This window comes from Anoplophora glabripennis, unplaced genomic scaffold (genome assembly GCF_000390285.2).
Source record: "Anoplophora glabripennis isolate ALB-LARVAE unplaced genomic scaffold, Agla_2.0 scaffold1193, whole genome shotgun sequence".
In the NCBI taxonomy this organism is placed as follows: Eukaryota; Metazoa; Arthropoda; class Insecta; order Coleoptera; family Cerambycidae; genus Anoplophora; species Anoplophora glabripennis.
The window spans coordinates 49,574-72,219 of record NW_019417715.1 but is presented as its reverse complement, the minus strand read 5'-3'; the positions used below and the strand labels follow the sequence as shown (position 1 = coordinate 72,219).

General features: G+C 34.2%; 1 protein-coding gene across 1 annotated transcript in view; it reads right to left on the bottom strand.

Annotated features, from left to right (window-relative positions):
* LOC108914519 (structural maintenance of chromosomes protein 2-like) overlaps positions 1-22,646 on the bottom strand; it is a 54,323-nt gene that overhangs the window by 3,699 nt on the left and 27,978 nt on the right. Inside the window, exon 6 of the mRNA XM_018720341.2 lies at positions 7,174-7,383. Coding sequence (XP_018575857.1) covers positions 7,174-7,383 — 210 coding nt within the window. The remainder of the gene's footprint in view (positions 1-7,173; positions 7,384-22,646) is intronic.

Sequence of the window (22,646 nt, the reverse complement as noted above, 5' to 3'; positions counted from 1 at the left end):
TGAATTAAATAAATTATTTACATAGAAAAAAAAAAAAAATGAACTTTGACAAGCTGTAACTCGCAAACAATTGACAATTCGAAAAAAATTTTCATTACATACTGCTATTATTTTAATCCGTAGAATCACCCCCCGGAGTTTCCTAACGGACTTTCAGAACACACTGTATATATATAATCTGCATAGTCTCAGCCACATAGATGGTTTATATTCTGCTGCTTCTATTGCCCGTTCTTCTAATACCTTTGTTGTATGGACACATGGAGAGGAGAAAAATTACAAGAATTCTTAATTCATCTGAACAACAGACACCCAAAAATCAAATTCACCATGGAACTGGAAAAGGACCAACAACTACTTTTACTTGATGTATGTATAAAGAAAAAAGACGAATGTCTAGGCTGTACGGTATATAGGAAACCAACACACACGAACAGGTACCTACTCGCAGAATCTCACCTCCACCCATCGCAGCTACAATCATTTATCAAAATATTAATGACAAGGTCAGAACGACTCTCTGACAACGACCAAAAAGAAGAGGAAATTAAAAACGTTAAATTGGCGTTACAGCAAAATGGTTTCTCTGATAACAACATCAAGAGGGCTTTAAAACCTAGACGAATCAAAGAACAGAAGGAAGAAGATAAACCAATAGCCAAAACTCTCCTGCTATACATCAAGGGAACTGCCGACAAAATAAGTAGGGTTTTAAAGAAACATAAAATAGAAACCATCTTCAACACAGACAGGAAGATTGGCAATATGCTACCATCAGCCAAAACAAACATTCCTTTAGAAAACCAAGGAGTATATGAAGTTCCCTGCGGAAACTGTGAAGACGTATATTGGACAAACTAATAGAAGAATTCAAACCTAGAAAGAAGAACATCAGAATGCCGTCCAGAAAAATTAAAAAACGTCATCATTAGCTCAACATGCAAAAACCACTGGCTACCTGAGTGATTTCTAGAATACCAAGGTACTAGCAAGAATGGAGCCTAGGGCAAAAAGAATAATTAGAGAGGCAATCGAAATTGAAAAATATCTTCAAAATCTCAACACACGCGACGATACCCAAAGATTGCCGACAGCTTGGAAACCTGTCCTGGAAACTAAGAAGATTAATAAATGGAATGCTGAGAATAGGCCAAGCAAAACATAAGAACCCACAGCACTGTTAAATGTAAGACCTGTGACACGCAGCCACACGAAGAATACCACAGACTGGAATGAAAGCACAGTATATACTTCACCAAGTGGACAAACATCTTCTAGTAAGCCGAACGTAGTAACGCGAAGCAGAAGTAAGAAAACCTGAAGACGGTAAATGAGATTTTACCAACACGTCGTCAAACAATTGGTTATTTTGAAGATGCAGATTCGACACGGAAAGGAACCTGGAGAAATTCTACAATTATACAGGGTGCGGCAAAATGATAGGTACTATTTGGAATGTCAATAAAAACCAAACCACATAAAGCAAAAATTTTTTATTTTATTTTTTAAATCTACATTTCATGCCATTTAGGAACATTATTTTTTAAAAATGATATCTTTTAAATGACGGCCATTATTGTCTATGCACTCTTATAGGTTCTCACGGAAGCACGTCATTACCCGATGGATAATTTCTTGGGGAATTGCGTCAATTTCTTGTCTTATGGCTGCCTTTAATTCTTCCAAAGTCCGCGGACGATGTGTAAAAACTCTCGATTTGAGATAACCCCAAAGAAAAAAGTCGCAAGACGACAAATCAGGCGAACGCGGAGGCCAGCCGAGATCACCCCATAAAGACACCACTTTGTTTGGGAACATTTCTTGAAGATTAAGTGAACGACGCATGGTGTGCGATGTAGCACCATCCTGCTGGAACCAAAGATGTTCTCGGTGATTTTCATTCAACTCGTTAACTTTTGGACGCAGGAAATTGTTAAGCATATCAAAATATCGATCTCCGTTGACTTACCGTTACCGTTATTCCATCTTCTTCGAAAAAGTAAGGGCCCCACATGCCGAACTCAGATATTGCACACCAGACGGTAACCTTTGGACTGTGAAGTGGTCGCTCATGAAGTTCCTGTGGATTATTTGTCGACCAATAACGGAAATTTTGCTTATTTACGCTACCCGATAGGTGAAAGTGAGCTTCATCGCTAGACATGAATACAGCGCCTCGGGGAATGTTTTGAAGAAAATCCCGGCATGAATTTGTACGGGTTTCAAAATCTCTTTCACTTAATTCCTGCACTACCATCATTTTGTACGGATGCATTTGTGTAAAATTCTTCTATCGGAAATTCCCAAAGCAGCTGCATGCTTACAAGCTGAACGCCTTGGAGACTGTTGTACGGAATCTCTTACTGCATTCACATTTTCGGTGTTCTTACTGTCCTTGGTCGGCCAGTAGATTTTCGTTTAAGCGCAGAACCTGTTTCCCTGAAGTGTAAAACCCACCGACGAATTGTTCTTCCATCCGGAACCGCGCCATGTCGACCAACATCAAACTGATTACGGAAGGCACGCTGCGTCGCTATTATAGATTCCCTATTTCTAATAAACTCCTCGACAACGAAAGCACGATGCACTCCGCTTCAAGCCATGTCGATAACTGAAAATTGCAGACTTTTGTCTACCTAACGCGACCGCGTGCACAGTGTTGCCGGTTTTACAAACAGAGCAACCACTATTTGAAATCCTGCCTACCTTTTTGCCGCACCCTGTATATATACAGGCTGTTACAAATTCGCTTCTCACTACAGGGATCTCGAAAACGGTAAGAGATACAAACTAGCTTAAATGGGGGCAAAGTTGCGTAATCAGGGGACCGACATTATCCCTCTAAAAAGTCAAGGCTAACATAATTAGTTTTCGAAATATTTGAAAAAACCGAAATTTAGAAAATCCGTTTTTGTTTCATTGCAGCCTTGTTTGAGGTGTTATTGAAAAAAGAAGAACACTTTCTCATGGCCACTTTTCGCCCTCTATCGAATGACATAATCAATTTTTATATGTAACGTTTCGTCTCTCCAGGACTATCATCAACTTCATTTTTTTAAATATGACCCTGAAAATTTTATTACATTTTTTGCAAGCCTTCATGACCCCCAAGTCTCAGCCTCAGTTCGAACCAGATTCAGACGTTTTGTCCCGAAAAATTCATCTTCAGTGTATTTGTTCCAAATGTATCTAAATTTTTTATTTAGATTTCTTTGTTTATTGAATTATCGTACACTGTAAGTGACTTTAGATCCTGTGAAATCCATCTAGTTGTTTAATCTATTACCACCACGCATTAAAATAAAACATTATTAGAGTTTTATTTCCGTGTCCATAATTATTTCTAGGCTTCTTGAGTGCTCAAAATTCAAATAAATTCCGATCTATTTTTATCAGGATATTCATACAAATACATCTGATATTCTCTTTCACAGTTGCGGTTATAGATATAAGCTTTGAATAGTCCTTTCAAATTGTAATTTTTCAAATTTCAGTTCATTTTAAAGGTTTTTCAAAGTACTTTAAAAAAGCTACAAATAGTTTTTTTCTTAATATTTATGGTTTTGACGTTATTTAACGTTAACTGGTTCCAATTTAGTTTTTAGCTAACATATAATAATGTTTAAAAAGCCATAACTCTGTTTATATTGCAATTAGAGAAAAACAAAATAATGCCATTAGATTTGTTTTTTTTATTACCTTTCTTTTTGTTCATTACAACTTTTCCGTTAAATCCAATGGTTTCAGATTTGCAAAAAACTGTCCGAAAACAAGCACTTTTTTAGTAAAAAATCAACATTTTCAACGACAAATTACTCGGAAAGTATTGGATTATCCAAAAAACTTTATATAACATTTGTTACTTCAAATTGACTCCTCTATCGATTCCTGTGGTTATTTTAGGCGTAAAAATTTCCACCCCCAGGGCAAAAGCACACTTCGGCACTATATAAGTTCTGTTCCTTGAGGCATTCCCCACATTCAGTCAAAATTTCACGTCAATCGGTTCAGTTATAAAGAATTCGGAGGTAAAAACCCTGAGTAACTGAACTATTAATGTTTGACAGACATTTAATTGATCTATAGACCAGGCGGTATCTGTTTTAAAAAGGGTATACTTGGGTAAAACGCATATGATCGGAGATTTTTGCTTTAACGGCTTCTAAACAACATCAGAAATGATAATTTTTCTATGCAAATAAAAAAAACATGGGCTTAATTTTTAATGCAAAAAAGTATAAAAAAATAGCAAATAAAAATAATTTTTTTCTTGGATTTCTCGGCGACAACTTAGCAACTATTCATTTTAGACAAAAATGGAAGAGGAAAAAATGTTTTGTAATTAAATTTTGATCAAGATAGAGGTAGTTGCAATTCGAAAAAATAATTATTGTTATTGCAAAAATCGGAAAAATCATTTAAAAAATTGCAAAATATGCTAGTTTATTTGTCAATTTTTTCCAGACACTTGAATAATACCTACGATCTTCATACTTTTCCCAATTAAACTTCTTAGTGTATAGAATCATCACACCAAAATTCATTCAATTCGGTTTGATAGTTTTTACATAATAATTGTTTAAATTTTTTATATTTTTTAAATTAAAAAATTTTCAAAATCAAATTTTTAAAAATCTAAAACCTTTGAATACTTGAAAATTTCACCACAGAAAGAAGAGCTGTCAAGCTTTAAAATGATTTTTGAAAAATTCAAATCGGACGATTAGGTGAACCGTGGTGACTGTTTAAACATTGTCGCAATTTTCACGCTTATAAACAATTGCAATAATTTAATGTTTTTTTCAATTTTTTTTTTATTTTAAAATATGGTTTGAAAGTACTCGGAAAGACGAGTATTTAAAAAAAACCTGATGATCCGCCCATTATTTTCGGAGTTATAGCCCGTTAAAGTTAACCCTTATTTACAGCAAAACTATAAGGGTATAAGGGCTGTTTTTTGAACTAATAGGTTTGTCATTCCGAGTACTTTCCAGATATAAATTTTCAAAATTTGCAATCACGGGCGTCCCATTTAAAATGTCACTCAAAGATATTCAAGACCGCGTGAAATCAATGAGGTATCAGTGGTGGGGGGAGCAAACACACAGCTACTCCGATCTGAATTCTCGAGTTCAAAACTGCGACGCTCGGAAAAATTTCACTTATCTCAGCTTCTAATGGACCAATTTCGATGATTTTTTTTTAAATCGATGTCTCGCAACTTAAAAAATTCAATTATCATATTTTCAACTACCTTTTATTATTAATTATTGGACTTTTGACATGCCGATAAACAGTTACTTTAAAAAATGATTAATTTATTATGTTTATTTATTTACTATGTTAATATTCACGACCAAAATTTTTGCATGTTGCACCAGGTAATACTAGTAAGTTTGTTTAAATATTATAAAATTGTTTAAACAATAATTATTTAAATAAACAACTGAAAATTGGTATTAATTTTTAGTTGTACGATAAATTTCTAAAAATCTTAAAAAAAAATAAATTGTGAATAATTATAATTTTAATTTTTTCGTTTACTTTTAAAATATTCATCTAAAATTTATTTTTTATTTATATAAAAAAAGTATAAGAATCTTTTAGATACTTCAATAAACAGTACACACTTTTCATGATTTTTCAAATTTTAAACTATTTATTTCAATATCTATTTATATTTAATCTAATCTAATTCTTTTACTAGTTGGTGGTTTTTCAAATGCCTCATCAGTATTATCACAATCTATTTCGTCGTCGATTTACTCGTCCTGCGACTGCAAAATATCATTTTCTAACGATTCTGAAATCTGACTGTCGAGTTCGCTTGCACTTTCTTCTGAAATGTCTTCTTCAAAATCGATTTCGAACTCGTCTACTTCCACTATTTTGTAAACATTTTTACACATTTGCCCTTGGCAATGGGTGCAATACTCAGAGCATTTTTGAACTCGAGAATTCAGATCGAAGTAGCTGTGTGTTAGCTCCCCCCCTCACTGATATTTCACTGATTTCACGCGGTCTTGAATATCTTTGAGTGACATTTAAAATGGGACGCCCGTGATTGCAAATTTTGAAAATTTATATCTGGAAAGTACTCGGAATGGCAAACCTATTAGTTCAAAAAACAGCCTTTATACCCTTATAGTTTTAGTGTAAATAAGGGTTAACTTTAACGGACTATAACTCCGTAAATAATGGGCGGATCATCAGTTTTTTTTTAAATACTCATCTTTCCGAGTACTTTCAAACCATATTTTAAAATAAATAAAAAATTGAAAAAAAACATTAAATTATTGCAATTGTTTATAAGCGTGAAAATTGCGACAATGTTTAAACAGTCACCACGGTTCACCTAATCGTCCGATTTGAATTTTTTAAAAATCATTTTAAAGCTTGACAGCTCTTCTTTCTGTGGTGAAATTTTCAAGTATTCAAAGGTTTTAGATTTTTAGAAATTTGATTTTGAAATTTTTTTAATTTAAAAAATATAAAAAATTTAAACAATTATTATGTAAAAACTATCAAACCGAATTGGATGAATTTTGGTGTGATGATTCTATGCACTAAGAAGTTTAATTGGGAAAAGTATGAAGATCCTAGGTATTATTCAAGTGTCTGGAAAAAATTGACAAATAAACTAGCATTTTTTGCAATTTTTTAAATGATTTTTCCGATTTTTGCAATAACAATAATTAATTTTTCGAATTGCAACTAACTCTATCTTGATCAAAATTTAATTACAAAACTTTTTTCCCTCTTCCATTTTTGTCTAAAATGAATAGTTGCTAAGTTGCCGCCGAGAAATCCAAGAAAAAAATGAATTTTTTTGGTATTTTTTTATACTTTATTGCATTAAAAATTAAGCAAACGTTTTTTTTTATTTGCATAGAAAAATTATCATTTCTGATGTTATTTAGAAGCTGTTAAAGCAAAAATCTCCGATCATATGCGTTTTACCCAACCCGATACAGATACCGCCTGGACTACTAGTACTATTACCAAATCCTCTAAATGGTGAAAATTATTTGGAATTAGAACTAGAAAAAACAAAGAAAGTTTGGCTCATGCAATTAGGATACTCTGGAGGCACAGAATAAAAATTAGTAAAATTTTATAATTTTTAGTTTCTCAGCATGCCTCTACACAACAATATAGTTAGTAAATATTTACCTGGGATTTCTTGAAGTGGCTTCGTAACATATTACCAATATTTTGTGTATGTGATAAATCTAAAGCTGCATCAACTTCATCTAAAATATATAATGGTGCTGGCTTGAAAAGTAACATAGCTAATATAAGCGACAATGCTGCTAAAGATCTTTGTCCACCACTCAGTTCTGTTAAACTATCTTTCCATACTCCACCTAGTGATACTTTAACCTAAAATTATTCACATAAGTATTTTTTTTTCATGTTTTGTACAGGTCATTAAGTGATTAATTAAAAACCATAGTACGCTCTATTACTCGAAACAACAATCCCTAAAAGGTTCTCCTTTTAAGGAATTCCAAAATTCCAAAGTTTGTAAAAGGGTCTAATTTTTTCCAAAAAACTTTATGAAAGTTTGACTTAAGGCTGTTTTTTCCCACTCCCAAGTAAATTTAACTGTCAATTAATTCTGTGTGTGTCACTTTCTTATGCATGTATTCCTTACGAGATAGAGTAGATTTACCTGCCAAATAAATTTATTAGATGAAAAAAAAAGGCCTTAAATGAAATTTAGTATGCTAGTACTTGAGCAATTTTTAACAGAGTAACTGAAATAATTAAATTTATGGAAATAACAAAAATATTTACACCTTTAAGTAAAAATATTATATTAAAAAAAACAACTTTGGATAGATATAAGTTTAATTAAAATGCCTTATTTCGACCCCAAGGATATATGGTGCTTTCATGTATTTCATATAAATTCCTTCTAGTTACATCTAAGTTAAGGATAAATAAAATCCCTAATAATGAAGCTGTCGCTACCAATAGACCAAACACAGACCGATTCAAGCAACTAGACAATTAGACCATGAGAATCAATGAAATTTAAACATACTAGTTTGCATGTTGGGCTTTATCCCCATTATTAGCGAATGATATGAAAACAGACCCTCTTTGGGTATTTCCTGTTTCTTTTAGTGCAGTATAGTACTGAAACAACTTTAACTTACCTTGAAAAAATGCATTATTTTATATTTCATATTTAATGATGTGCGTTTGAAGTGAAAAGGAATGAAATGTGGATTGAGGTGCGGTGCGCTAAGTCACACAATTTCTAATTTAAGAGGTTTTTAGATAGAAAACAAATAATTTTTATAAAACGATGAAAGATTCGGCTTTTTGAGAAAATTCATTTATAAAAATCACTACACCTTAAACTTTTAAGATTTGATTGAATTTTACTTTAAGCACAATTTTTATGGATAAAATGTAATATAAAACAAATCTAACATTTTATACCCCCACATTTAAAATGCCTACCATTTCATACTAATTTTGGGTATAAAGTGCTAGTTTTAGGCCTCTAAAGAATAAATTTATTTTTAACCATAATGCAAACAGTGTAGCAGTGCCACGCATCAGGTGATCCACTGCACCGTATATTGTTTTACTGCAGGCGTGCCCTATTTTAGATCCTGTTCTATATTTATTTGATACATGTCCACTGCATTCAGCGCACCTCATATGTGTTGCTATTACATTGTTTCAGTTAGCACTTGCATATTTATTAAAGGGATTAAAAAATATATATTAAACTCGGGGGATAAAAGTGGCATGTCCTGAAATTAGTTTAAAAACAGTAAATACGAATTTTCTTAATAAAAAAAAAACATTATTTGTGTTATAGAAATTACCTCTTTTCTCTGTGCAAACCCCTTATTGCAAATTCTGTAACAGTGTTGCACCTCATAAACACTTCAAGTACACATCTTCGATTCATTTGCATGAATATGATAATGATACCCAGAAACGAATGGAAATACTTGAAGAGTTGTTGGTGAAAATAAACCAATTTAGACTGTAGATAGTAGTTTTGTTTCCTTAAAAAGTTACATTTTCAATTTTTTTTACACTTCTTACAACTTAGTCACGTTTTAAGATATTTCAATGAAATTTTGATCTAAATTATAGAAGTCACAAAAACACCGTAAACAATCTTGTTTTTTTGCAACATTTTTCTTTTCTCATTCACAGGATTATACATCGGTAGAAGTTAACTTTTAAACTCGCTTTCAAATCTAAATCATATAAAATAATTTTAATATATGTAGTTATAAATTTAACAAAAAAGTGAAGTTAATTAGATTAGAATTACCTGCCACACTTAGCTGTCCATAAATGATAACTGCAGTAGAAAATTGAAAACCATTTTTCTTTACAATCAGGTATTTTAGTGACATGCAAGAAGTACATCTTTTTTATAGTAAAGTAAAATTTGTTTGCATTTTTTCATATTTTTTATGTAAGAAGTTTATGTTTATATCAGCTACTCTAAAAATAATACCCTGTAGACAATTTTTTTGGAACATGTTAATGTTAATGTTACGTCCGTGTTAGCAAACCGCGTGCTCCTTGGTTAACTGAAAATTTGAAATTGATTATGAATTTACGAGATAAAGCTTTACGTATTTATAAAAGGCGCAAAATACCTGAAAACTGGGACAATTACAAACAGTGGAGAAATCTTGCTTCTATTCTATTCTAAAATAAACACTTTTTTTATAAAGCTCTTAAGATGCTAAAAATTCAATGTACTAATGATTCTGAAATTCCAGCACATTTATGTAATCCGAACAGTATTAATGATTATCTAGTCTCAGTCTTTCAAAATAGTGATTACGTCTTTAAGTTTGCTTTTAATCTTGTCAATCATTCAGATGTACTTAAAATTATTTCAGAAATAAAATCAAACGCTCAAGGTGTTGATGGTGTTTCTCCTCAGATGTTGAGACTGTGTATGCCTGCTGTAGGGATATATGTCACTCACATTGTCAATAGCTGCCTGGAAAGGGGTTTTTTTCCAGATTCCTGGAAAACAGCTCTTGTAACACCTCTTCCTAAATGTCACAACCCAACGAATATGAGTGATCTGCGGCCCATTAGTCTATTGCCAATTTTATCAAAAATTTTGGAAAAAGTTGTTTACGGGCAAATAACAAAATATGTAATAGAGCATAATCTGTTTCCAGTACATCAGTCTGAATTTCGGAAGGGCCATAGTACGGCAACTGCCTTGGCAAATGTGACTGACAATATATTGTGTGCATTAGACATTGGGCAAGCTTCTGCATTGGTTCTTTTAGTTTTTACAAAAGCTTTCGATACAATTAATCATAAACTGCTTATCGCCAAATGCAAGTACTTAGGTTTTAACGGTGTCTCGTTGAACTTTTTAAGTAATTATTTAGAAAACAGATTCCAACAAGTAATATTGGATAATATTTCGACTGCCCAGCAAATCGTGTCGGGTGTGCCGCAGGGTTCAGTACTTGGGCCTTTATTATTTTTATTTTATACGTTCGACCTAACAAATGTAATTACAAAATGTAATGTTCAGTTTCTTGCAGACGATACACAGCTTTATCATCACTTTGCAACTGATAAGTCTGATGAGGCACTGACAACTATAAATGATGATTTATCCAATATTAATAACTATGCTATGTACAGGGTTCCCCATATTAGACTATGTAGTTTAAAAGTCGAATAAAAACTTTCTGATCAAAGTCAATTAACTTTTTAATGGACTGACATGTAGCTAATTTTATGGGATTTATGACTGAAATAAATAATAATTCAATTTTTAAAGATCATATCTTCCAAATGCCCTCCTTCGACTTCAATGCAATTTTGAATTCTAAGTTTAAAATTTCGTATTACTCGACGAAGCAAATCAAACCAATATTACCAAATGATGCTACACCATTAGGATCACATTTTAACAAGTAGGCGCCTGTCTCCAAGCTACGACAAAAGTAAAGACTTCATTGTTTTAGTCACAAATGTCACAACTTAATTTAATTTTAATTTTTTAACAATTTTCATTGCGTTATGAATTATTCAATTCAAGAGCGTGTGTTTTCCGTGGAAGTCTACATTAGAACTGGTTCAGTGGAAGAAGTTCGGCGTGCATTTCGACGGCAGTTTGGAAATAATAATAGGGGCGATGCACCAACACGCGTTACATTTTCGGCATGGGTTCGTCATTGGCGTGAAAATGGCTCTGTGCAAAACATTAAAAAACCTGGACGTCGAAGAACGGTGCGTACGCCTAAATATTGAACGAGTGAGAGCTGCCTTCACAAGAAGCCCTAAGAGATCTGCTAATCGGCCATCACTTGCCCTAGGAATATCCAAGGGAAGTCTCCACATAATTCTGCATAAAGATTTAAAATTTCACCCCTATAAATACCAAATGGCGCATCACCTCAGTGATACAGATAAAGAAGCGAGGTCGACATTTTGTCAAGAATTTTTAAATCAGCACCATGGAGGAATACATAATTTGCTAATGAGCGACGAAGCAAATTTTCATTTGTCGGTGTTGTTAACAAGAAAAACTTTAGGTACTGGGGAGCAGAAAATCCTCACGAAATGTTTACCAAAAACCTCCACAATCTAAAAGTCGTTGTGTGGTGTGGTGTAGCATCATTTGGAATTATCGGTCCATATTTTTTGAGGATGAAAATAACCGTCCTGTTACAGTTAATTCCGAGCGCTACATAAACATGTTGCAAACGTTTCTTATCCCCGAACTAACTAGACGGGGACTACTAAATGGTGCCATATTATTCCAACAAGATGGAGCTACAGCTCACACAGCCAGAAACACTATGAGGATTTTGCGAGATTTTTTTGATGGCCGTATAATTTCCCGATTTGGAAATTTGAATTGGCCCCTGAGATCTCCCGATGATTTAACGGCCCCAGATTTTTTTCTCTGGGGATACCTGAAGCAAAAAGTTTATGCAAGTCGTCCAGCAACAATTCTGGAGTTGAAAGAGCAGATTCAAAATAAAATTGCAGAAATAAATGGAAATTTGCTGCGTCGAGTGATGCAAAATTTTGAACTTAGAATTCAAAATTGCATTGAAGTCGAACGAGGACATTTGGAAGACATGATCTTTAAAAATTGACTTTATTATTTATTTTCGTTATAAATCCCATAAAATTAGCTACATATTAGTCCATTAAAAAGTTAATTTACTTTGATCAGATATTTTTTATTCGACTTTTAAACTGCATAGTCTAATATGGGGAATCCTGTATAAATCATAACCTATGCCTAAATCCCAATAAATCAAAAGTAGTTTTGTTTTCCACAAAGAAAAAACGTGAATACTAAAAAGCAAGTATGCGTATTAACATTGATGGTCAGTTGATTCCGTTTGTTACCACTGCAAAAAATTTAGGAGTATATTTTGATGAAAGTTCGTAGATGGTCTACGAAATTTTTATACAGTATTGCTATAAACATCGAATAGTTAATAAATAAAATAAATAATAATTTTTTTTCCGTAGGATCGATTAGCGTACTTATTTTTTTTAAAGTTTGATGAATTCATAGATATACAGTGTGTCCAAGATAAGGATGGGATAGCATTAGGATCTAGGAAACGGTAAAAAATACGGGGTGGCTCAGATTAGAAAAAAGTGTTTTTTTATACCTAGTTCCGGAGATATCCGGAAAAACCCGAAATTTTGCTAAATTGTTTAATATTTTCTGGCTCTATTTGAAAACGAATTTTAAAATAAATTACGTATTTACAATGCCACTTTTTTCGCTCTATAAAATGGCGTCAACATTTTTGCAATCCAACGTGTCGTCTTTGAGGGGCCATCATCGGGTTAATTTTTTTTAATACATCGCTGCTATTTTTATGACAAAATCTAGTCATTTTTAATTGTGTATTGTAAAAAGTTTTTAGCTTGTTTTAGCTACAATTTAAAAATTTTTCTGAGTACGGCTCTGAACGCTTTCAAAATATCTATTGCATGAAGTCATAACAGTATAAAAGTCAATACATGAAAAAAATTATTACCGGCAGAACTCTGTACGATTAAGTAGAATTTTTCTGAAAAAAAAAAGTGTTTCAGACCGAAAAAAATTAATATCTCAGAAATTTCTTGATTTTTTTATCTAAAAAAATTTAAGGTTATTTAAGACAGAGAAAGGTACACTTTCACCAAGTTTCGTCAAAATTAAATTATTTTTGCGGAAATGAGAAATATAAAACAAAAAATTAGAAAAAAACTGTTTTTCGCATTTTTCTCGGAAATTTTGAGGTTATGTTAAAAAGTGACCTCTACAGAAGTTGTAGATTTTTGCATGATCTACAACTTCTGTATTGGATACTTCTTTGTTTGACGTCAACTTTCGCCAGAAATCCTAATGATACAATTTTTCATAACTTTTCAACCCCCCAAATCAACCCTCCGCCGCCCCTGCTCATGCATTTATTTTTTTTTTAGGTTTATTATAAGCCCTTTTACCATTTCCACTTATAAAAGTCCAGGTAACAATTTTTTTTTCTCCAAGTGGTTGGACTATAAGGTAATTTTATCTACGACCACTAATGTAAATACTTAAAAACACACCGTCTGCGATGAATGTCCTATTACGTACGGTAAAAAAATCGCATAGTTTTCCTAGCAACCGCTTAGCAACGGTCAATACAATACTGTTTGTATTGAACGGTGCTAGGCGGTTGCTAGGAAAACTGTACGATTTTTTTACCAAGCTGTGCGATTTTTTTACCGTACGTAAAATAGGAATCTTACATTGATCGCAGACGCTGTGTTTTTAAGTATTTACAGTAGTGGCGTAGGTAAAGTATAGTACGTAATATGTGGTGTAATGCAATTACGCACGCATAGAATTACGTAACTTTTCCATTCGTGCGTAAAATGCTTTTTACAACACTTATTTATTACGTAATATACTATAATCTAATCTAAATAAGTTTATTTTCAAATAAGAAAGCTATTTTTGAAATAGAGCAGATTCATTCTAGACTGGATTCTGGATTTTTTGTAATAAACATTTTCAACAAAATTATGATTGCTTTCTCTAAGAGCGGCATTCTTAAAAAAAAATTTAAATGGATTAATAGATTTACCAAATCAAACCGAATAGCTAATAAATATTGTTCGCAATTCTAGACATTTGAGATGTAATATTATGATATATGTATTTTCTCAAAAAAACATGTATTTTATTATTAGCTTTTGTATTTTTGTATTTTGTATTTTAAAGACTAATTCAAACAAATTAAAGAAATTTGTTCTAAAAAATTTTACTAAATGATGTCAAACAATGTTCTACGCAAAATATATCCAACACAGAGCTCAGACAAAGAAGATTGCTAACTGCTGATATTGTATTACACCACGCTAATTCCTAGTAAACAGCTAGTAATAAATAATTATACAAAATAAAAAGTAAAAATTATACAGGGTGTCACCTAACGAATGTTACATACTTCAAGGGTATAATCTAGAACCCAAATGACGTTGATTTGCTTGAACTTGCTTAAACGAAACTATGGGGTACCTATGTGTTAATAAATATTGTCTAATATCTTCATAACCAAGCATAATTTCGACTTTTGATAGGCATACATTTTTTGTGTAGAATAAAATTCTCTACCTATTTCTGATAGTTAAGTGTAAAAATTTAAATGTAGAAAAAAGTTACAGAAGAATATTCACAAAGGGTTGTAGCAAAATGAACGCCCTGTATGATTTAACCTAATAGGAACATAATCACTGCATACTTCATGAAGAGAAACTAAATAACAGCAAATTTTGCTCAAATCGGTTAACTGGGTCAGCGTAGCTACAATTTTTGCTTGGGGTGGGCCCAGGCCTGCAAACTCTAGGAAGCCTCAGAAAAAAAAAAGACTTCCCGCTAGTCAATCGTTTACCAATATCAAATTTCAATACGTTTTGATTTGATTCCAAAAAAAGAGGCCGCGCAGAGACGGACTTACCGATATGACAAAGATGATATTAGATTATTTTTCTGGGGTGGGCCGTGCACACTTCTGCTCCCCCTAGCTACCTACGCCCATGAACTGGGTTCTGAGTTAACGAGAAAACAAGAAATAAAAAAAGAAACTTTAACACCCTGTAACTATTTTTTGCAACATTTTTCGATTAATCAAGTTTGGTTAAATCGATACCATTTGGGTTCTAGATAACACCCCCAAAGTATGTAACATTCGTTAGGTGACACCCTGTATATCTATATATCAATCATTTTTTTACGTATATTTACATTTTATATTTGAAGCGTACAAATGCAATAGCAGATATTTGACATTTTTTAAAAAAATGAGTTATGGATTCTCCATGTAAAAGTTACCAGGGACATGATTTTCTGACCCTTAGGAGCATAAACAGATATTTAAAGCTGTTATTGGCATACAAAATTTAGCCTTAAATGCAAAAGCAGACATTTGCGCACACATGTTACGTGCAAAAGCAGACATTTGCATTTGGACAAATCAGGTTGCAGATTTTGAATCACGTGATTTCGCAATCGTGTTTGTGTTGTTAGTAAATAGCTGAAACCAGAACGTAGTGTACCTAATAAATACGTGAAATTCGTGTGTAATAATAAGTATTATTAAAATAAACCAAGGGGATTGGGAAAAAAACAGACCGTCTTTATTTCTTCATAAACGCTTTAAAAAAAAAAGGTAATCCGGTAGAAAATCATCGTGATGAAGATGATGATATGATTATTTTAAGCGATACAGAAAACACTGATTTAAGAGTTTAATTTATTAATTTTTCCGATCTGTGGTCCTAAACAGCATTTAAATAAAAATCTTTTATATTTAAATTATTTTCCTTGGAACCTTCTTCTATTGCAACACCAAATTTTATTACCATAATAATGGACATTATAATATCAATAATGTAGATGCAAAACCAGACATTTGGAGTTACCTTAGATGCACAAGCAGACTTTTGCAAGTCTCAACTGCAAAGCAAGACATATGTAATTTTCTCAACAAAATATCTTTTTACTAACATTCAGTATATTTTTGGATGAAGAACCAACTTCGTTATTAATATTTAGGCACTTTTTGGTCAAAATTGCAGGTTGATTGATTAGATCTTGGCAGGATTTTTGCGTTTTACTCAAAACTACCTATGCATCAAATGTCTGTTTTTGCATTTATACGCTTCATTTATAATACCTATATTTATAGCAGTAGGTATAGCGACGGTTTAGACTGGGAAAATTTCAGGGACAGTGAGAAAGTCGATGTCCTTTGTCGGCATAGATCAAAGGTTGGCGCCGCAATGTGGTAATTGGATTTATACAGGTGTGTCCTTGGTGAATATACGGGGGATCCCAGATTAGCGGTAAATTATAATTTAAGATCAACAAAAAAAAAATAATAAAATATATTGATAAAACATACGTGCAGAATATACTTTTAATTTAATACCTTATTGCTTTAAAATATCTAATTGTAAGTCAGCAAAATTATAATTTGATAGCTAGAAGAGATTATGAGAGTTATCGCATCATTCGGTATTGCATCATTTGATGTAAGTCACGTGTTCGATCAATGCAGCATTCAAATTGGCGGTAGATTGAATTGGCCGAGCGGAGCGCGACATTCAAATTAGAGAAAATTCAAACTTGACGACGCGGTTTATCGCTGGGAAAGCAACATTAACGGACAGGTACAAATTGTAAGATGAGTGATTGACTGAGAGGGTTCGGAGGGTAGTTTAAATTTATATAACACGATTTAAAAGTTTGCGTTGCGTAGTCAGAATCTTCAGGGTACGCGCTGGTGGGAAATTTAAAATTAAATGTAATATTTAATCTCATGCGCAGAAACAAATGGCCGGGCATTATTGCTGGTAAATTCAAAATTAAAGGTAAAATTGAAACGCATATGCAGAAACAAGTAACTGGGCCTTATTGGTACTAAATTTAAAATTAAATATTATGACTCAAGGGTTGCATAGAAAGGATTGACGGTGAAATTCAAAATTAAACACGAACAATAATAAAACTCTAAATTTCAACGCATGCATGCTGGTGTTCGACTTTGTGGAATTTACAGAAAATTCAATATTAAAGATCATCAAAATGTATTATGTATATGCAGAACAACTTGTAACTGATAGCTTAATTCATTTAAAATCTATATGTAGCAAAAATTGTATTTTGATACCAATAAGAGAGTAGGAGAAGTTAATGAACTATAAACAGCAATCATTATATTATTCTATTTGGGGCACATGTTCGACCTATGCTTCATTTGAATTGGTGAGAGCTTCAACATTAAATTTATAATTCAATGCATGTGCGTACAATCTTGTCACCTGCTACGTTATTTCCTATCAAATCACAGTATCGGCATACATTGTAATATGTTAAGTCAAAAAGTATAATGTGACATTTTATTTCATTTAAATTTCTTTATTTAAATTATTGTCATAAAATCAACGAGTCTGCTCTACTTGTTTTTTATTAAAAGTTTCTTGGTGCTTTTTGTGTGTGTCCTTTCGGATAAAGAAAGGTAAGTGTATATTCATATCTTCAACATAAAAACGTAGCTTTGGTGTAGTTATAATCTTAAACAGCAATTAGATGAAATTATTTTTCATAGTAAAAATTCTATAATTAATTAAAAAAACTATAATTTAGCTGGTAAAACCGCTTATTAAATACAGCAAACTCACTTAAACGTTTATTATTTAACGAAAAAAAAATTATATTTAAAGCCACCATTATACAGGGTGTTATTTTAACAGTTGAGAAAAAACAATAGCTACAGGGTTACAAATTATTTAACAACGACAAGATGGCGGCTAAAAATCTAAAGAATTATTTTTTATATTATTATTTTTATAGATAGCGGAAATACAGAGAGAGAGAGAGAGAGAGAGAGGGGGAGGAAGGGAGAGAGATAGAGCAGCGTTGGAAAGGTATGAATGTTAGCCATAGAACGACAGAGACATGGAGAAACAAGACAAAAAACCATTATTTCAACAGGAAAAAACAGACCAAAAAAAAAGTAAATAGCATTAGCAGTAAATTAAAATATAGTGGTATATTAAAGACAACACTCACTCAAACGTTTATTATTTAACGAAGAAAAATTCGATTTAAAACCAGCATTATATAGGGTGTTATTTTAGCAGTTGAGAAAACAATAGCTACAGGGTCTCTATAAAAAGTTAAAAATTATTTAACAACGACAAGATGGCGGCTAAATATCTAAAGAATTAATATTTATATTATTATTTTTATAAACAGTGGAAAGACAGAGAGAGAGCAGCGTTGGAAAGGCATGAAGTTCAAAACAAGACAACAGAACTACAGAGACATGAAGAAACAAGGCATACGAAGGGTAAGTTGTTAGATTTTTCTGCATTGTAAGGCGTGTCGTTTGTACCGATTCAATACACAGTTAAATATGTTGGCTTGATACAGGTACCCGTGGTCGTGTAGAGGTCTATCTTAAACGATTACCTAAGGGTAATCATTGGATTTTTCCTTGCCAACAAAAAAGAAAGGTTTCAGCCACACGCGAAAAGCTTAAAATCCGTTCGCGAGCGCGAAAGGCCTACGGGCTATCGAAACGATAAAAAAAATGGCTGTCTTGTGGTTAGGGCAAATTCAAAAATATAATTGTTTGGCATCATACTCTTAGCGCGATTCAAACATCTCGACGGCATTGTTTCAAACTAAACACATCCGTTGTGGTGATGAGCGACTTGTAGGGCATAATTGAACGTTATAGGGTATTTCCTTTCAATTAAAAATTACTATTGACTACATTAAAAATATTCATATTTTATTTTTTGTAAAATAATGTTTGCCACTATTTTTTATTAAAGTTCAGTTTTAGTAAAGTTTAGTTTGATGTAATTTTTACATAAAAAATAATTTTTTCTGATTTTTTATTATAATTTTTCGTGNAATGACTTTGCCACAGGCAATGGTTGGGTCCGTTTCAAGCTCGCTAAAGAAGTTACCTACGATGACGTGTGGGATGTCAGCTCCGCCGTACACCAGTCCAACTCCTCGGGACTAAACACCGAGATGTTCTGTCTGGGCGTGACCTCTGTGCGGATGCCTGTCGGGAAAGGACGCGGCAAGAATTACAACACCTTCGATGAGGAGTGTACCAAGCGGCGTGGTATTGTCGCCATAACAATAAAGACAATTTGTGTTTGCCGTGGGCACTAGTAGTGGTGATCGGTTACGTGAACAAAGACAAGGACCAAACCAAGGTGCGCCGCGATATCGGGAAGCTACAAACCCTGAGGGCCAACGAATTATTACAGGCGGCTAGTGTTACTATTCCCAAAGAAGGTTGCGGTATCCCCGAATTGCAACAGTTCCAACAACATATAAAAGACTATTGTATCGTCGTATACCAGTACGGTACCAAAGGCCGCGATGTTATATTCAAGGGCGTAGCAAAAGACCTAAAATTAAATTTGATTTATCACGAGGACCATTATAATGTCATTACTTCGCTGACGGCCGCCTTCTGCTATGAATATTATTGCGAGAGGTGCTAGGTCCCTAAAAAAGATCATCGACGCGGCGGTATATGTCCTGCGTGCCAACAGGCGCCAGCATGCCCAAAAGACATTGCCGTTACCTGTACCGATTGTCAAAGTAGCTTCAGGGGGCAACAGTACTACGATAATCACCTGACAATTATTGCCATGAGTAGAAACTATAATACTCAATCATATCTTACAAGTTTTATTAAGGCCATCTAGACATTATATTACAATACATTTCACCGTAATTTTTACATTTACATTTNTGTACTCTCCCGCATGAAAGCGGTACCTATCACGCTAACGTGAGGAAGAAAGTCGACCACCAACCCAAATTCCCATCTTAGCTTCGCAAGCACCACCTCCGTACACCTCAACAGATTAACGAAGAATGAACGAGTAACCGACATGTCTCAACTAGTAACTTATTACGCGTATAAGGTGTCGTGTCGTCATGTTTTACGTCACGTTATCACGTTTTACGTCATGCTGTTATCACATTTGAAATAAGTATCAGTTTAAAAAAGGTGTTGAAACATCTTCAATAAAGGTGAGTTTTAATTTTAAAATATGGCGTGTCGTATATCAAATTAAACGTCTTGATTAATGCTATAAAATAGTGGGTCCATCGATTTTTTTCTTTTGTTCGCGATCGGTGATATGCTTGCCCAGTAGGTAGAAAGCGCTCATTATATTTTCGTTTTACTCACATTCGAAATTTTATATTTTTCTGGTGACCTCTTTTCATGCATCACTTACCGGCACTAGTAACATGAAAGGTAATAACTATGAGCTCCTAAGGTCTTCCAGTCAGCTTATCTTTAATCTTTGAACTATTAAGAAATCGAGGGATCTAAATTTTTCATCATTAGAGATACCGTGAAGAAACTTCGTCGTTTCAGTCTACAAGGCTGGAATTTAAAATAAAAAACCCTCCGATCGGTGCAGAACCTGTAGGATGAATTAAAGAGGCCATCCAGCAGGCCATAACTAAAGGCGTCGAAGGTCTTAACCGCGAAGACCAGGTGTCTTTCTCGTTTTGTTCCAATGACTTTGCCACAGGCAATGGTTGGGTCCGTTTCAAGCCCGCTAAAGAAGTTACCTACGATGACGTGTGGGATGTCAGCTCCGCCGTACACCAGTCCAACTCCTCGGGACTAAACACCGAGATGTTCTGTCTGGGCGTGACCTCTGTGCGGATGCCTGTCGGGTAAGGACGCGGCAAGAATTACAACACCTTCGATGAGGAGTGTACCAAGCGGCGTGGTATTGTCGCTATTACAATAAAGACAATTTGTGTTTGCCGTGGGCACTAGTAGTGGTGATCGGTTACGTGAACAAAGACAAGGACCAAACCAAGGTGCGCCGCGATATCGGGAAGCTACAAACCCTGAGGGCCAACGAATTATTACAAGCGGCTAGTGTTACCAATCCCAAAGAAGGTTGCGGTATCCCCGAATTGCAACAGTTCCAACAACATCTAAAAGACGTCGTATACCAGTACCAACGGCCGCGACGTTATATTCAAGGGCGTAGCAAAAGACCTAAAATTAAATTTGATTTATCACGAGGGCCATTATAATGTCATTACTTCGCTGACGGCCGCCTTCTGCTGTGAATATTATTGCGAGAGGTGCTAAGTCCCATATAATACTAAAAAAGATCATCGATGCGGCGGTATATGTCATGTGTGCCAACAGGCGCCAGCATGCCCAGAAGACATTGCCGTTACCTGTACCGATTCGTAGCTTCAGGGGGCAACAGTACTACGATAATCACCGGACAATTATAGCCATGATTAGAAACTATAATACTCAATCATATCTTACAAGTTTTATTAAGGCCATCTAAACATCATATTACAATACATTTCACCGTAATTTTTACATTTACATTTTAAATAAATTCCCTGAGACTTTAAACACCGAAAACTGGTCACGTTCTTTCACATGAACTGCGGCATGTCCTTTTCTACGATACGTTTCCAGATGTAGTTGTTGGATTTCAATGCTTGTTGAAGGGGGTCAAAGTCCATTTTAGACAGCAAGACAAACGATAAGGGTTCATAACATACATAACACGAAGGCTGTTTAATTATTGATTAATTAGTACATCATCGCGAATATTTAGCTTCCTTATCTCTCTCAAAGCTTTAAATTAGAACGCTGTTTTCATTTTCACGACTACCAAGGTATCATGTAGGAGTGGAGGGGGTATGAAATTAAACCGCGCTCGTGTTTTAATCTGTTTCTAGCATTTTATTAACGTCATTTACAAAAATTTCAATCGGTGTATTTATAAGTTTAAAATCATTGTATTTGCATGTAATATACGGTATTTCGTCCTTGACGCGGTTTAACAGGTTGATACTGTTGGGGTTATAATCTAAATATGCTATGACCTGACCTGCGCTCTAGGATACTTAATCTGAACCCTTTTCAGATATTGCTGAAAATTTCTTCTCTGAATTCTAATGATGTAGTATGGGTGAGTACCCATATCACATCGCTACCACATGAGTCGTGTGGTTGATTTTTCTGTATTATAGCAAACATGTGTCGTATGTTTGGGTTAATGACTTTTGGACTTATATCTTCAACATAATTTTTCAACGCTTCGTTCCTGGTCATCATGGTTTCATTATCGTGTTGGTACTTGACCTTGAACTCATTAACGAAATATTTACTATTCTGCAGCTTCTATCATAAAAACCCTTGGAAATCCAACACGCGCGCGCGCGCCATTATTCCATGGCTAGAAATTGGCCTCAATGATTTGGGATCGAGGGGGATTATCCCTCTTTATCCTGCCTCATCTCGTGTAGGCCTGGACAGCCTTCGTAGGTGGGCCCCATCCGTCGTCTACCCCGACCGCAAATGCGGCCGGTGTAGGCGCTTTGTGGGACCTCCTTTTGTCCTGGCTGGGCCCCGCCGGCTAGGGCCCTTTCTTCTGGCGCTCTTCTTGCTTCGCCGGCTCGTCTGTGTAAACCCCGGGGGTAGTGTCATGTTTATGTGTGGTATGGTTGGGTAGGGTAGTGCGGCTATGCAGCCTGGGATGCGCTTTGCTAAGGTGGCCCTTAGGCTAGCGCGGGAGGG